Source organism: Salvelinus alpinus, chromosome 8 (genome assembly GCF_045679555.1).
Source record: "Salvelinus alpinus chromosome 8, SLU_Salpinus.1, whole genome shotgun sequence".
Taxonomy (NCBI): Eukaryota; Metazoa; Chordata; class Actinopteri; order Salmoniformes; family Salmonidae; genus Salvelinus; species Salvelinus alpinus.
This window is the reverse complement of record NC_092093.1, coordinates 38,062,598-38,078,653: the sequence shown is the minus strand read 5'-3', so window position 1 is coordinate 38,078,653 and position 16,056 is coordinate 38,062,598. Positions and strand designations below refer to the sequence as shown.

Here is a 16,056-nt window from a genome sequence, read left to right as displayed (position 1 = left end):
AGAATAAGGTGGTGTTTTTGGTGTAACAGTAACGTTATACCTTTATATTTGGTTATGTGTAACAGTAACGTTATACCTTTATGTTTGGTTATGTAGAATACCAATGAATCATTATGTGATCATCCGAGACATTGATTCAGCTTTGATCTAACTTTACTAAACGAGCACCATTGTGAGAAGTGGCGGGGTGCTATGGTAGCACTATACCGAACAAGCAATTGAAGCGCCCATAGCCTACTCTTTTGCCTTAGACAAAATTTGGTGACGAAAAAACGAGAGACCACCTGTGTGGTCCACCTGTTTTATGAAAATCTGGGAATATTTGGCCAAGGAAACATTTCTGGTTGGTCTTAAAACAGTTAGGAAGAAAGGAGACTTTTAAAACGGGATTGAGTGAAGTAGCAGCAAATATGTTGAATGAGCATCTAATAAGCATGGAGAGCCTCACATGTTTGACTAATTTACCTTATATCTTTCAGTTTAATACGGCTATTTACTTACTTTTGTAGCTCTTCACCAAAAGCACGCTAGTTAGGCCTAACTGTGATTGGTTGACGATAGGCCTATGACGTTACCCTACGTCTCGTCTTGCGCTGCACAGCATATCAGATCTCAACAATGATTGGAGATGCGTTTAACATCACCAGTAAGCTTACGTTACCACATCCTTATGGTATATCTTTTAATACCCGCAACGCGACTGCAAGAGGGGTCTGAATGTCTGACTGAAATACGGGACAAATTATATCGAATTTTGTCTAAATTAGTGGCGTTTGATTGTTCGGTTGCGGGACAAAGGGCCAAAATGCAGGACTGTCCCGCAAAACCCAGGACACATAGTCACACTTCAATTAATAAATTGAAAGTACTGGATATGTTCAGTAAAACATATCGCAGGTTTGGTCAGTCTCATGCACACGCGCTTTCATATGATTGACAGCGATCATCATGCGCGAGAGGCTACCTACTGGTAACAATGGCCTAGTTAGCCACCGAAAGTGCTCGTTCAGGAAGGCATCATATCTGATATTTTCACAACATAACGAGAACAAGAGTAACTAGGGTTACTAGCCAAGTTAGCTAACTATATGAAGTTAGTAAAAATACCAATACCTTGGGGTAATCCGCCTCAGGTTTTTATGAACTCGGCTTGAATGATGGAGCGAAGTCCTGCTACCAATGGTAAAATTGCGTAGCTAACTTTGGCTAGCTAGCTTGTTAGTGTGATGTTGTGTTTGCCTGCTTGTTCGTTTTAACGCAAGGTGTGTTTACCATTCTCCAATGTTAGGCAGCCAATTATCGTGACATTGATGGGCTAGCTAGTTAAACTACTTCTTGCAAACATTGGGCAGACGGTTAGCTGCTAACGTTAGCGCCAATATTGTCGAGGAAGATGGCTAATTGCGCATAGGCGGGAGTGTCTGGTGTCGAACGAGACTAGAAGATGCATAGCTAACGTTAGCTAGCTAAATGAACACAACAATATGATTGTTTTCCCTTGCTTTCAGGGACAGACACCGCGGAATGGGGTCTTAGAAAAGCTAAACTTGTCGTGGCCGTTGCCATAATAAAGAGTAAACCTCCCGGGATAAGTGGTCGGAAGCATGCGGAACATTTGGCCAACAAGCTGAATAGCCAGACTGAGGCCTGGAAGACCAAAGCCCAGAGGCTGCAGGAGGAAGTGCTCAGAATGCGTCAAAAGCTCCTTCTCTCCCAGATGCTCTCAAAGCCAAAGAACACCAGTGGAACAGCAGCTGGTGGTGGGTCTCATTCATCCTCTGCTAGTTTGTAACTAGCTAAGCCTCAGTCCTTTAAAGTGTGACTAATAGCATATACCCTATGCTAGACATTTAATTTAATAAAAATGTGTATTCTATTGGTCAATCACATGTGAATACAGTATACTCAGTAGGTCCATTGTACTTTAGGTCTGCTGGATAGGACCAGAGCAATGCATTTAGAATTAGATATATCTGTGCCTCTGGATAGGGCTACAGCAGTGTACTGTCAGTAAATAGCCTCCCAGTTTTATTATTTTTTTCAATTGATTAACAGCAGGATTCATGCTCATTTAAATGTAGCATATTTTCAGTTAGTAAAGGACTGCTCAGCATGGATTGTAATTGGATTACAATGTCTACATGAGGAGTGGAGTCTAGTTTTCATACCTTAGCTATCAGCCGGGTGTAGTCGTGGCCAAACATTTTGAGAATGACACAAATATTAATTTCCACAAAGTTTGCTGCTTCAGTGTCTTTAGATCTTTTTGTCAGATGTTACTATGGAATACTGAAGTATAATTACAAGCATTTCATAAGTGTCAAAGGCTTTTATTAACAATTACATGAAGTTGATGCAAAGAGTCAATATTTGCAGTGTTGACCCTTCTTTTTCAAGACCTCTGCAGTCCACCCTGGCATGCTGTCAATTAATGGACCCAAAATATCAATGTTTTGTTCCCCGAGCCACTTAGTTATCACTTTTGCCTTATGGCAAGGTGCTCCATCATGCTGGAAAAGGCATTGTTCATCACCAAACTGTTCTTGGATGGTTGGGAGAAGTTGCTCTCGGAGGATGTGTTGGTACCATTCTTTATTCATGGCTGTGTTCTTAGGCAAAATTGTGAGTGAGCCAACTCCCTTGGCTGAGAAGCAACCCCACACATGAATGGTCTCAGGATGCTTTACTGTTGGCATGACACAGCACTCACCTTGTCTTCTCCGGACAAGCTTTTTTCCGGATGCCCCAAACAATCGGAAAGGGGATTCATCAGAGAAAATGACTTTAGCCCAGTCCTCAGCAGTCCAATCCCTGTACCTTTTGCAGAATATCAGTCTGTCCCTGATGTTTTTCCTGGAGAGAAGTGGCTTCTTTGCTGCCCTTCTTGACACCAGGCCATCCTCCAAAAGTCTTCGCCTCACTGTTCGTGCAGATGCACTCACACCTGCCTGCTGCCATTCCTGAGCAAGCTCTGTACTGGTGGTGCCCCGATCCCACAGCAGAATCAACTTTAGGAAACGGTCCTGGCTCTTGCTGGACTTTCTTGGGCGCCCTGAAGCCTTCTTCACAACAATTGAACCGCTCTCCTTGAAGTTCTTGATGATCCGATAAATGGTTGATTTAGGTGCAATCTTACTGGCAGCAATATCCTTGCCTGTGAAGCCCTTTTTGTGCAAAGCAATGATGATGGCACGTGTTTCTTTGCAGGTAACCATGGTTGACAGAGGAAGAACAATGATTCCAAGCACCACCCTCCTTTTGAAGCTTCCAGTCTGTTATTCAAACTCAATCAGCATGACAGAGTGATCTCCAGCTTTGTCCTCGTCAACACTCACACCTGTGTTAATGAGATAATCACTGACATGATGTCAGCTGGTCCTTTTGTGGCAAGGCTGAAATGCAGTGGAAATGTTTTTTGGAGATTCAGTTCATTTGCATGGCAAAGAGGGACTTTGCAATTAATTGCAATTATCTGATCACTCTTCATAACATTCTGGAGTATATGCAAATTGCCATCATACAAACTGAGGCAGCAGACTTTGTGAAAGTTAATATTTGTGTCATTCTCAAAACTTTTGGCCACGACTGTATTATTGAACTGAAGGCCATTGTGGCCAATGAGCGTCTTGCTCATTAATGAAGTTGAGCATCATGGACACACAAGGTTGTTTTGGAAACAAGGCCCATTGATGTGCAAAACAAGTAAGAATTAGACCTATATGAAATTACACAAGGTGGTGGTGAATTACTTAAAAGGCGACAGAGACATAATTGAATGGAGTTTAATGACGAAGCTAATTGTGTGAAAACTGAGGTTGTTTTAATTATAGGGCCTAATGCTTAATTCAGTGACACAGAGTATAATGAAGCTGACAATGAGATGTGCATAGTGATGAAGCTCATGTCCTACTTGGTGCAACCTGCAGGAGATGGCTTCATGGACCTGCTCTCTCAGGACTTGGTGAAAGATCCGCTCAACTCAGACATGGACTCCGGCTGTGGGATGGAGAACAACACAGAGACACTTCTGCCCACTCAAGACTCTGCAGAACCCAGTGCCCAGCCAGCCTTCCCACCTGTCACCACCACACCCCCCCAGATCCCATTCTCCAGCCTATGTGAGGCAGACCCTCGTGGGAAGGCCATGCTGCTCCACATGCAGTTTCTCCAGAGCTTGTGTGGGCTGAACAGGGTGGAGTGGGAGGCAATGGGTGCGGAGGCTGGAGGGTTTAGCCTAGACAGGGACAAGGACAGGTCCGTGGTGGCAGACTCGGTGTGCCAGCTGCTGTCCTGTGTGGTGTCTGCTAGTAGGGATGACAGACCCCTGCCTCCACGCTCACTGCTCCTGCAGGCGTCCAGGGTGGCGGCCCAGGCAGTGGATCACTGGCTCTCCCACAGACAGCCCTCCCAGCTATTTGTGACAGGCATGGAAGATTCCCTGAAAGAGCTCACTGATGTTCTATTACGCAACGGCCAGCTCAACAGGGTAAGAGAACATAATGCATATCGTAGTGTATTAATGACAATATGTTTTACAGTATTATATTTGTGTAGGTGTTTAATACATACTTCCTTTAGTAGGTAACACCAGACATTAAATTCCAAAGTGAGAGGTTCTCAGTCCTAGTCTCACTTACATTTTGGATGATCATTGCATGGCTAAATGTAATATCAAATTGACCGAAGATTGATGAGTTCAGTGGTTCTTAGTATGCAGTCCAGAATAACAGCCTGTATGTTTCATTACCCTCAGAAAGAAATGACAGTCATCAAAGTGGCATTGAGGTTTATAGATGATCATATCACCAGCTGACTGGTTTTCTGATTCACGCCCCTACCTTTAAGGTATCTGTGACCAACAGATGCATATCTGTATTCCCAGCCATGTGAAATCCATAGATTAGAGCCTAATTAAATTATTTCAATTGACTGATTTTCTTACATGAACTGTAACTCAGTAAAATCTTTGAAATTGTTGCATGTCGCATCTATATTTTTGTTCAGTGTAAATTGAAGACAGACAATTTTCTGTTTTAATGCACAGTAACATTAATATACACTTGAGACTGTAGGAGGAAGGAAATGAGAGCATGGAGACACAAGTGAGATAAAATGGGGAACGCCACCACACCCACTGTTATGACTAATCATAAGATATGACTGGCAGCACCAATACTTATTAGCTTCTGAGGGGACAGACAATCACCTTAGTGTCAGCAGGCTTGAATAAAGGCTGTCACAGTTGAGTTGTGAAGGGCGTGTTGTCCCTTTCCGAATGAAGATTAATAGGTGGGAGGTTATATGTTGCTTTTAGGCCAATTGTTATTACAAATCTAGCCACAAGTCACTGGATTTCTTGAAAAACTGCTTGAAAGATTCTTACCTGGCGCTAAAGCATTATGGTGATTATGTTATACCAAACAACTTCCAGTAGTTAGACCATTGGTTGAGAGGCTGCTGAATCATAGTTATTTTGGTGACCAGATTATATGAATGGCCAGAAATTTGCATGTTAATCTCGGCTGGAACCCAGAAACAAATCTGTCACCAGAGACTAATGTGTCATAACATTTACATTATCCCCAAATAGACTGTATGTTGTCCGTATAGGCTAGGTCAGGGATGGGCAACTTTGATGGGGGTGGGGGCCACAATTAATCTGAATTCATCACGAGGGGCTGCAGTTGTGCTGCCAACACGCCCTGACCGTGATTACTATAAGTTTAGATATATGGCCGCTATACTAACAATCTAAAACTTTTAGCTGATATGGGCTAGTTGAGTGACTCTCAGTAATTGACATAACAAGATAAAAACTGCTGATGCACAAATTTCGAAATTGCACCTTGTGTATTCTACTACTCTAACTCGCAACAGTAAATTGAGACCCGAACTGAGTAAAAAAAACTAAGATATCTTGTATACATTTTGGGGGGGGGATTGATCCGAGGGCGATCAAAAGTTGCCCATCCCAGGGCTCGGTCATTGTGATGAGTGTAAATAATGTATAGATTGATTTCCATTGGGAGCTCTCAAACATGTCTGGCTAAAGTTCCGTTAGATATTTGCAAACGCTGTATCCCAAGTGCCACCCTACTCCTTTTTTAGTGCACTACTTTTGACCAGTGTCCACGATCAAAAGTAGTGCACTGTATAGGAAATAGAGTAGCATTTGTGACACCTAGCACGCTTTGGTCTCTGCCTCTTTAGCATGTCCTCAAGGTTACTGTTATTTAGAGGGACGGTAGATTGATGACCAGTCAGTCAAGAGGGAAACATATAAGCTAGAAGTCAGCTTAATGTCAGTCAAGGAGGAACAGTCACGGCTGCTCTAGTCTAGAGAGTACATCATGTTTTCCCAATTGTAATACAGTGTGTACAAAACCCTCACAGCCATGTTGCCTGCACCTGCCACCTGCTGCCAGTATTTCAGAGTGGAATAGCCTAAATCATTGCAATGGTTTCTGCATCACCAGTATTCACACAGTTTGAGGCAGTCTGGGACAGTTTATTCTCAAGTGCAAACTACTCAATAATGACCGTTGTTGAAAAGTTAGAGAAGTTATGATATCAAATTAATTGACATCAAGTTTCCTTATGAATATAATATATATATAATTCCTTTAAAAAATAAATCAGTCAATTTGTCTCTGTTAATCAAATCAAAGTCTGAACGTTTGGATAGGGATTTGTTTGTTTGTGGAAAACCCTCCTCACAAAGTCTCTGAGAAGAGTTTCCTTTCCATTGTGCACTAAGCTGGTGTTTGGTTGAGTGTTGGCAAAGTGTAATGCTTTGACAAATAGGATCAATGTTTGCTGTAAAATGTTTGCCATTATGCCATGACTATTAAAATCTCATGTTCATAAAAAGACAAGGGAGGAAAGCTAACTTTGATTTATCTTAATATAGAGATCAATTGGCTGTGTTAAACTATCACAATTCTGAAATATTTTAAACTTGTCGGGTGCCCATGGGCATCAGCAACAAGCCAACATGTTGGCGTGAAGTGGTGCAGCATGGTTGAGTGGACCTGCAATTTAGGACTGCGTAATACATTGATTGTTAAGTCACTTATAATGAAAACAGGACAAACAAGTGCCCGCAGGGAACCAATTTTAGGAGGCTCTCAAACTCACTCCAAGCGGGTGTCCTCACTCCTTTGGTCCAATAGTTTCTGGTGTTAAATACAACAATAAGAAAGTCCGAACTAAAGTGGCTTGTTCGGTGGAGAGCACCACACAATAACGCTGTAACTCTCTTTTCACATGGCCATTTACAGGACAGTGAATGATCCGGACCAGGACGAACCTGCAGCACTCTGTGCCTCTGTGTGTATGAATCACAGACTGCTGAAATTGGACTGTAGCTTTGGGACAGGAGGGCATGATGCAATGTCCTCTACTGCTGTGACAGGGACTAAGCTCCTCAGCCCTGTTCTGTCTGTAGGACTGTGGAATCAGCAGCAGAATAACAGAGGCTACATCCCAAATGGCACCGTGTTCCCTATAGCAGTGTTTCTTAATCCTGGTCTTGAGGACCCAAAGCGGTGCACATTTTTGTTTTTGCACTAGCACTACAACGCTGATTCAAACGATTAACTCCTCATCAAGCTTTGATGATTTGAATCAGGTGTGTAGTGCTAAGGCAAACACAGAAATGTGCACCCCATTGGGTCCTCAAGACCAGGATTAAGAAACACTGCTATAGGGAATATGGTTCTATTTGGGATGCAGTTTCTGTCATTCTGTTGCTGATTCCCCAGGACCAGGATTAAGAACTGCCCTATAGAATGCACTACTTTTGACCAGTGTCCTTAGGGTGCCTTTTGTGACTCACATCACTCCAGACATCCTTGATTGTGTTTGTAAAGAAAAACAATTCTATTCACCTCATGCCTGACGGATATTGCCGGTGAATAAAGTCATTAGCCAGGTAATTTTTACTCCGGCTGCCTGTATCAAGCCAAACAGCAGTCGGACTTTGGGTCATTTCCATGCAAATGAAGGCTGCTCACTGCTCAGAAGGCAGATCACTGACACAGCTTGAGTGACTGAGGAAGAGTAGGCTGTATGCCGTTTCAGCAGGAGGAGTATCACTGCCGCAGAGTATTCTTTTTTTGAGATGGAGGCATCGGAGATACCGAAGGAGTTTAAATGATTTCCAGCTCCATCCTGTAATTAGCGTAATAGGAGCTGTCTCCTCTGCTTTGGGATGACGGTGATGCTACTGGAGCTTATTGATGTCATTTGCAGTTGTGGAAATAGGATCCATCAGTGATGTGACTTTATATTTTTAACCCTCATTTCATTCAAGTTGATTAATTTCAATTAAAAAGAAACTGTAAATTAAATTAGATCCCATCCTATTGCTGGCTCGAGCTGTGTTAGTTAATTCTGCTGAGTAACTAAATGTGGGTGTAATTTTTTTCTTCCTATTTCACACATGTGGAAGTGTGTTAATGTGTTTACTATGTTATGAATTGGTGGTTTGGTTTATAACAACTAACAAAAGCATGAATGGTTATCAGCATCCTCAAGGAGGAAATCCTTAATTGAAAAATATGTTGTATTTTTATTCCTGTTCTAAACTGTGCTTCTTTAGGCCTCCTGGGAATCTGCCTGCAATTTTCTATTAGGCTTAAATCTCTATCTTGACTTCAAATGCACGCTTCATTCCCTAGCAATGTGAAAAGAGATGAACTGTTACCATCAAGATGATGATGATGAAATACGCTATAGAGGCCTCTCTCAATAGCTGACATACTGTCAAATAATTTGGACTGGGTATTTCATCTGGAGACGTGAAATAGGTAGGCGATATCATTTACACCGACTGCAGCCCTCAACCTTGGTGATGATGGTAATGCCATAGAAGACAGGACTAGATTGAGATTCTATGGTTAATGCTGAGGCCCTTATGTCTGAATCTTTACCTGGCCCTGTCTGTCTGTAATGGCTTCACAGCTGTCTAGGGACCAGTCTACTCTAGTCATGAAGGTGACGCGCCTAGATGAAATGGAATATCGTGACTCCCCAGAGGCACCAGTCAAATGTCACTCTCATAGCGTAAAAGGCTCAAGACTATAAGGTGATATTATTTCATGACAGTATTTTATTTCAACTGAGAATAGCACAAAGTTTAGTTTTCTGTCTGGTCACATAGTAGTCTCACTTATTATCATGGCTCCCTTTTCTCTTAGGGTGCTCAGTTATTACCTGTATCTTATGTGAAGGCTTTGCGATATCGAAAAACCTTAGGCCTATAGTCTGAAATCTGAATACATCTTGTGTTCACGGTAGCCTATTGCATAGCATAGCCCTGCATACTGTGCAGAGATGATATTATAGTACAACCGTTCTCGTACGCTGTTCAAAACAAATTGCCAGTAGCCTAGCTATACACTGTGTGTATTCCATGACATAGACTGACCAGGTGAATCCAGGTGAAAACTATGATTCCTTATTTATGTCACCTGTTAAGTCCACTTCAATCGGCGTAGATGAAGGGGAGGAGACCGGTTAAGGAAGGATTTTTATTATAATTGAGACATGGATTGTGTACACTACCGGTCAAAAGATTTAGAACACCTACTCATTCAAGGCTTTTTCTTTATTTTTACTATTTTCTACATTGTAGAATAATAGTGAAGACATCAAAACTATGAAATAACACATATGGAATTATGTAGTAATCAAAAAAAGGGTTAAACAAATCAAATATTTTATATTTGAGATTCTTCAAATAGCCACCCTTTGTCTTGATAGCTTTGCACACTCTTAGAATTCTCTCAACCAGCTTCACCTGGAATGCTTTTTCAACATTCAACAGTCTTGAAGTAGTTCCCACATATGCTGAGCACTTATTGGCTTCTTTTCCTTCACTCTGCGGTCCGACTCATCCCAAACCATCTCAGTTTGGTTGAGGTCCGGGGATTGTAGAGGCTAGGTCATCTGATGCAGCCCTCCATCACTCTCCTTCTTGGTCAAATAGCCCTTACACAGCCGCCTGGAGGTGTGTTGGGTCATTGTCCTGTTTAAAAACAAATGATAGTCTCACTAAGCCCAAACCAGATGTATTGCGTATCGCTGCAGAATACTGTGGTAGCTATGCTGGTTAAGTGTGCCTTGAATTCTAAATACATCACAGACCGTGTCACCAGCAAAGCACCCCCACACCATAACACCTCCTCCTCCATGCTTTACGGTGGGAAATATACAAGCGGTGATCACCCGTTCACCCACACCGCTTCTCACAGACACGGCGGTTGGAACCAAATATCGCCAATTTGGACTCCAGACCAAAGGACACATTTCCACCGGTCTAATGTCCATTGCTCATATTTCTTGTCCCAAGCAAGTCTCTTCTTCTTATTGGTGTACTTTAGTTGTGGTTTCTTGCAGCAATTCAACCATGAAGGCCTGATTCACACAGTCTCCCCGGAACAGTTGACGTTGAGGTGTGTCTGTTACTTGAACTCTGAAGCATTTATTTGGGCTGCAATTTCTGAGGCTGGTAACTAATGAACTTATCCTCTGCAGCAGAGGTAACTCTGGTTCTTCCTTTCCTGTGGCGGTCCTCATGAGCGCCAGTTTCATCATATCACTTGATGGTTTTTGCGACTGCACTTGAAGAAACTTTCAAAGTTCTTGAAATTTTCCGTATTGACAGCCTTTCATGTCTTAAACTAATAATGGACTGTCATTTCTCTTTGCTTATTTGAGCTGTTCTTGCCATAATATGGACTTGGTCTTTTACCAAAGAGGGCTATCTTCTGTATACCCCCTACCTTGTCACAACACAACTGACTGACTCAAACGCATTACGAAGGGAAGAAATTCCACAAATTTACTTTTAAGGCACACCTGTTAATTGAAATGCATTCCAGGTGACTACCCCATGAAGCTGGTTGAGGGAATGCCAAGAGTGTGCATAGTTGTCATCTAGGCAAAGGGTGGCTATTTGAAGAATCTCAAATATAAAATATATTTTGATTTGTTTAAGAGTTTTTTGGTTACTACATGATTCCATATGTGTTATTTCATAGTTTTGATGTCTTCCCTATTATTCTACAATGTAGAAAATAGTAAAAATAAAGAAAAACCCTGGAATGAGTAGGTGTTCTAAAACTTTTGACCGGTAGTATATGTGTGCCATTCAGAGGGTAAATGGGCAAGACAAAATATTTAAGTACCTTTGAATGGGATATAGTAGTAGGTGCCATGTACACCGATTTGAGTGTGTCAAGAACTGCAACGCTGCTGGGTTTTTCATGCTCAACAGTTTCCTGTGTGAATAAAGAATATCCACCCACCACCCAAAGGACATCCAGCCAACTTGACACAACTGTGGGAAGCATTGGAGTCAACATGGCCCAGCATCCCTGTGGAACACTTTCGAGACCTTGTAGTCCATTGATCAGATTCATTTTTTTAAATGTACTTTACTTACTTAATATTTAAGCATAGGTTTACAGTACAGCAATTCTTCATAGAGGTAGTGGAAACATTATCTGCATCATCATCATCATTATTGTTGTCCAGCTCCCCTATCCATTCCCCAACTACATTGAGTCAGTATGTGTGACAGCAGCATGGTCTGGGTAGCTGCATGTCCAGCCCCCATACCCTTTCCCACCACTGCGGAGTGAGTGTCAGCACTATATGTCTGCTATGTGCAGTCAACTAGTATAATTAGTGTTTGTGAAGCAAATATGATGGTTATTATTAAGGTTCTGCTCTTCTGAGATACAAACAAATATACAACAAACCAAAAAAATATACAACTAAACAACTAAAATAAAGAAAAAAATTAAAATGCAAATTTTTTGTCCATTAAAATAACTTCAAATGGATCAGAAATACAGTGTAGACATTGTTAATGTTGTAAATGACTATTGTAGCTGGAAACGGCAGATTTTTAATGGAATATCTACATAGGCGTAGAGGCCCATTATCAGCAACCATCACTCCTGTGTTCCAATGGCATGTTGTGTTAGCTAATCCAAGTTTATCATTTTAAAAGTGTAATTGATCATTAGAAAACCATTTTGCAATTATGTTAGCACAGCTGAAAACTGTTGTTCTGATTAAAGAAGCAATAAAACTGGCCTTCTTTAGACTAGTTGAGTATCTGGAGCATCAGCATTTGTGGGTTCGATTACAGGCTCAAAATGGCTAGAAACAAAGAACTTTCCTCTGAAACTCGTCAGTCTATTCTTGTTCTGAGAAATGAAAGCTATTCCATGCGAAAAAATTGCCAAGAAACTGAAAAGATTGTACAACACTGTGTACTACTCCTTTCACAGAACAGCGCAAACTGGCTCTAACCAGAATAGAAAGAGTGGGAGGCCCTGGTGCACAACTGAGCAAGAGGACAAGTACATTTGTGTCTAGTTTGAGAAACAGATGCCTCACAAGTCCTCAGCTGGCAGCTTCATTAAATAGTACCCGCAAAACATCAGTCTCAACGTCAACAGTGAAGAGGCGACTCCGGGATGCTGGCCTTCTAGGCAGAGTTGCAAAGAAAAAGCCATATCTCAGACTGGCCAATAAAAATAAAAGATTAAGATGGGCAAACGAACACAGACACTGGAAAGAGGAAGATTGGGGGAAAGTGTTATGGACAGACGAATCTAAGTTTGAGGTGTTCGGATCACAAGAAGAACATTAGTGAGATGCAGAAAAAAATGAAAAGATGCTGGAGGAGTGCTTGACGCCACCTGTCAAGCATGGTGGAAGCAATGTGATTGGCTAGGGATGCCTTCGGTGGTGGTAAAGTGGGAGATTTGTACAGGGTAAAAGGGATCTTGAAGAAGGAAGGCTGTCACTCCATTTTGCAACGCCATGCCATACCCTGTGGACAGCGCTTAATTGGAGGCAATTTCCTCCAACACACAGGACAATGACCCAAAGCACAGCTCCAAACTATACAATAACTATTTAGGGAAGAAGCAGTCAGCTGGTATTCTGTCTATAATGGAGTGGCCAGCAGTCACCGGATCTCAGCCCTATTGAGCTGTTGTGGGAGCAGCTTGACCGTATGGTACGTAAGAAGTGCCCATCAAGCCAATTCAACTTGTGGGAGGTGCTTCAGGAAGCATGGGGTGAAATCTCTTCAGATTACCTCAACAAATTGACAACTAGGTTAGCCTAGAGGTTAGAGCGTTGGGCCAGTAACCGAAAGGTTGCTGGATCAACTCCCCGAGCTGACAAGGTAAAAGTCTGTGGTTCTGCCCCTGAGCAAGCCAGTTAACCCACTATTCCCCGGGAGCTGAAGATGTGGAATTTGATTTAAGGCAGCCCCCCGTATCTCTCTGATTCAGAGGGGTTGGGTTAAATGCAGAAGACACATTTCAGTTGATGCAGCATTCAGTTGTACAACTGACTAGGTATCCCCCCTTTTAGAGTGCATACATAATTAAATAAAAAAAACGTACTGGTCCCCCGTGGGAATCAAACCCACAACCCTGGCATTGCAAGCGCCATGCTCTACCAACTGAGCCAGACGGGGCTCTTTTTTTAATGATAAAAGGTGCAGATAAATGTCCATTTAATCTGACTCTAGCGTGGGGGGTTGAATAACGGATTTGGACCAATCTAATGAACTTGGGACCAAATACAAATTCATGCAGCATTTTAAACAGATAAGGCAATGATACCCAATCAAAGGCCTTCTGTGCATCCAGGGCCAGTGCCATATTTTCCCCATCCTTAGTCTGGGCAGATGATGTTACATTTAGGCATCTTCTCATATTATCCGACAGTTGAAGGCCAGCATTGATCGGACATAAAAGACAAATGTACAAACAAATGAGAGGCCGAACAAACGGGTCCATTTGACAATTTCAGTGCTTTGTTGTCTTGTCTAATTTAGCCCATTCCTCATATTCCTGCCATCATTCCCACAGCCTCCCGCCTTGATCTTACGTACTAATATAGAGCTAGCTAGCAGTGATGATGCAACTGGCTGTGGTGAACCCTGCAATCTTGTTTATTCTCTGAGCTAGCCTTATGCTACACCATGTCTTTCAAAACATCTAATCCATAACCAAAACCCCATCCATAACCCCACCCCTATCCATAACCCGCCCTCCTGTCTAACTGTACTCTGACTCAAACTGTTACATGTAGCCGACTGACACAAGTATATCCACCCAACCCACAGGCGTTAAGGTCTTTATAACCCCATCATTCAGCACAGTGGTCAGGGTGAGTGAAAGAGTATGCGTGACATTGTTGCTGTGTCCTGTGTTAACGTGTGTCTCTCTGGCCACCATCATTTCAGGACAGGTGTCTATAACCCTGTGTGGTTCAGCACAGTGGTCAGGTTGAGTGTTAGTGTTACAGTATGGGGGGTGGTGGTATGCATGTTAGTGTGTCCTGTGACCCTCTGGCCCCCATTAGTTTAGATGTTTATTATGGATCAGGTTACTGTATCCTGTGTTAACGTCTCCTTTTGCCTCCCATCACTATAGGTCTATAAAGCCCAATGTCGAGTGTAGGGTTGACCCCAATTAGTTGACTGGTCGATTGTTTGGTCGATAGGCTGTTGGTCGACCAAGATTTTTTTTTCTTTTTTTCGAGCAGTGGCATGTGTAACGTCCTGACCAGAGTTATTATGTGTTTTGCTTGTTTAGTGTTGTTCAGGACGTGAGCTGGGTGGGAATTCTATGTTGTGTGTCTAGTTTGTCTGTTTCTATGTCCAGCCTAATATGGTTCTCAATCAGAGGCAGATGGTAATCGTTGTCCCTGATTGAGAATCATATATAGGAGGCTTGTTTGGTGTTGGGATTTTGTGGGTGTTTGTTTCCTGTCTCTGTGGTTGTCTGCACCAGATAGGTCTGTCTCGGTTTTTGCACATTTTGTTATTTTGTATGTTGTTTGTAGTGTTTCACTTGTTCTTTTATTAAACATGTTGAACACTAGCCGCGCTGCACTTTGGTCCTCTCCTTCAACTATGGAAGAAAACCGTTACAGAAACACCCACCAAACCCGGACCAAGCAGCGTGGCAACGGGCAGCAGCAACAGCAGCAGCGGTACCAGGAGGAATGGTCATGGGAGGAAATCATGAACGGAAAAGGACCCTGGGCAAAGGTTGGAGAGAATCGCCGCTCTCGGGAGGAGAAGGAGGCAGCCACAGCCCAGGAGCGGTGGATTGAGGAGGCAGCACGTAAGAGAGGCTGGAAGCCCGAGAGGCTCACCCAAAAATTTCTTGGGGGGGGGGGCTAAAGGGGAGTGTGGCGAAGCCGGGTTGGTTACCTGAGCCAACTCCCCGGGCTTACCGTGGAGTGAGAGGGCGTCGTACTGGTCAGACACCGTGTTATGCGGTGGAGCGCACGGTGTCCCCAGTACGCGTGCTTAGCCCAGTGCGGGCTATTCCACCATGCCGCACTGGGAGGGCTAGGTTGGGCATCGAGCCGGGTGCCATCGAGCCGGGTGCCACCAGCCTTACAGGTGGTGTCCCCGGTTCGCCTGCATAGCCCAGTGCGGGCTATTCCACCTCGCCGCACTGGCAGGGCTACGGGGACCATTCAACCTGGTAAGGTTGGAGAGGCTCGGTGCTCAAGAGCGCGTGTCCTCCTTCACGGTCCGGTATATCCGGCGCCACCTTCCCGCCCCAGCCCAGTACCACCAGTGCCTACACCACGCACCAGGCTTCCAGTGCATCTCCAGAGCCCTGTTCCTCCTCCCCGCACTCGCCCTGAGGTGCGTGCCCTCAGCCCGGTACCTCCAGTTCCGGCACCACGCATCAGGCCTATAGTGCGTCTCAGCCGGCCAGAGTCTGCCGTCTGCCCAGCGGTGCCTGAACTGCCCGTCTGCCCAGCGGTGCCTGAACTGCCCGTCTGCCCAACGCCGTCTGAACTGTCCGTCTGCCCAACGCCGTCAGAGCTGGCCGTCTGCCAAGCGCCATCCGTCTCCCCAGCGCCATCTGAGCCATCCGTCTCCCCAGCGCCATCTGAGCCATCCGTCTCCCCAGCGCCATCTGAGCCATCCGTCTCCCCAGCGCCATCTGAGCCATCCGTCTCCCCAGCGCCATCTGAGCCATCCGTCTCCCC

At 43.8% G+C, this 16,056-nt stretch overlaps 1 protein-coding gene across 1 annotated transcript in view; it reads left to right on the top strand.

Annotated features, from left to right (window-relative positions):
- The first annotated feature begins 954 nt into the window (after positions 1-954).
- Positions 955-16,056, top strand: part of LOC139583076 (meiosis-specific protein MEI4-like) — a 53,098-nt gene continuing 37,996 nt past the window's right edge. Inside the window, exons 1-3 of the mRNA XM_071413810.1 lie at positions 955-1,182; positions 1,509-1,760; positions 3,927-4,486. Coding sequence (XP_071269911.1) covers positions 1,155-1,182; positions 1,509-1,760; positions 3,927-4,486 — 840 coding nt within the window. The 5' untranslated portion in view covers positions 955-1,154. The remainder of the gene's footprint in view (positions 1,183-1,508; positions 1,761-3,926; positions 4,487-16,056) is intronic.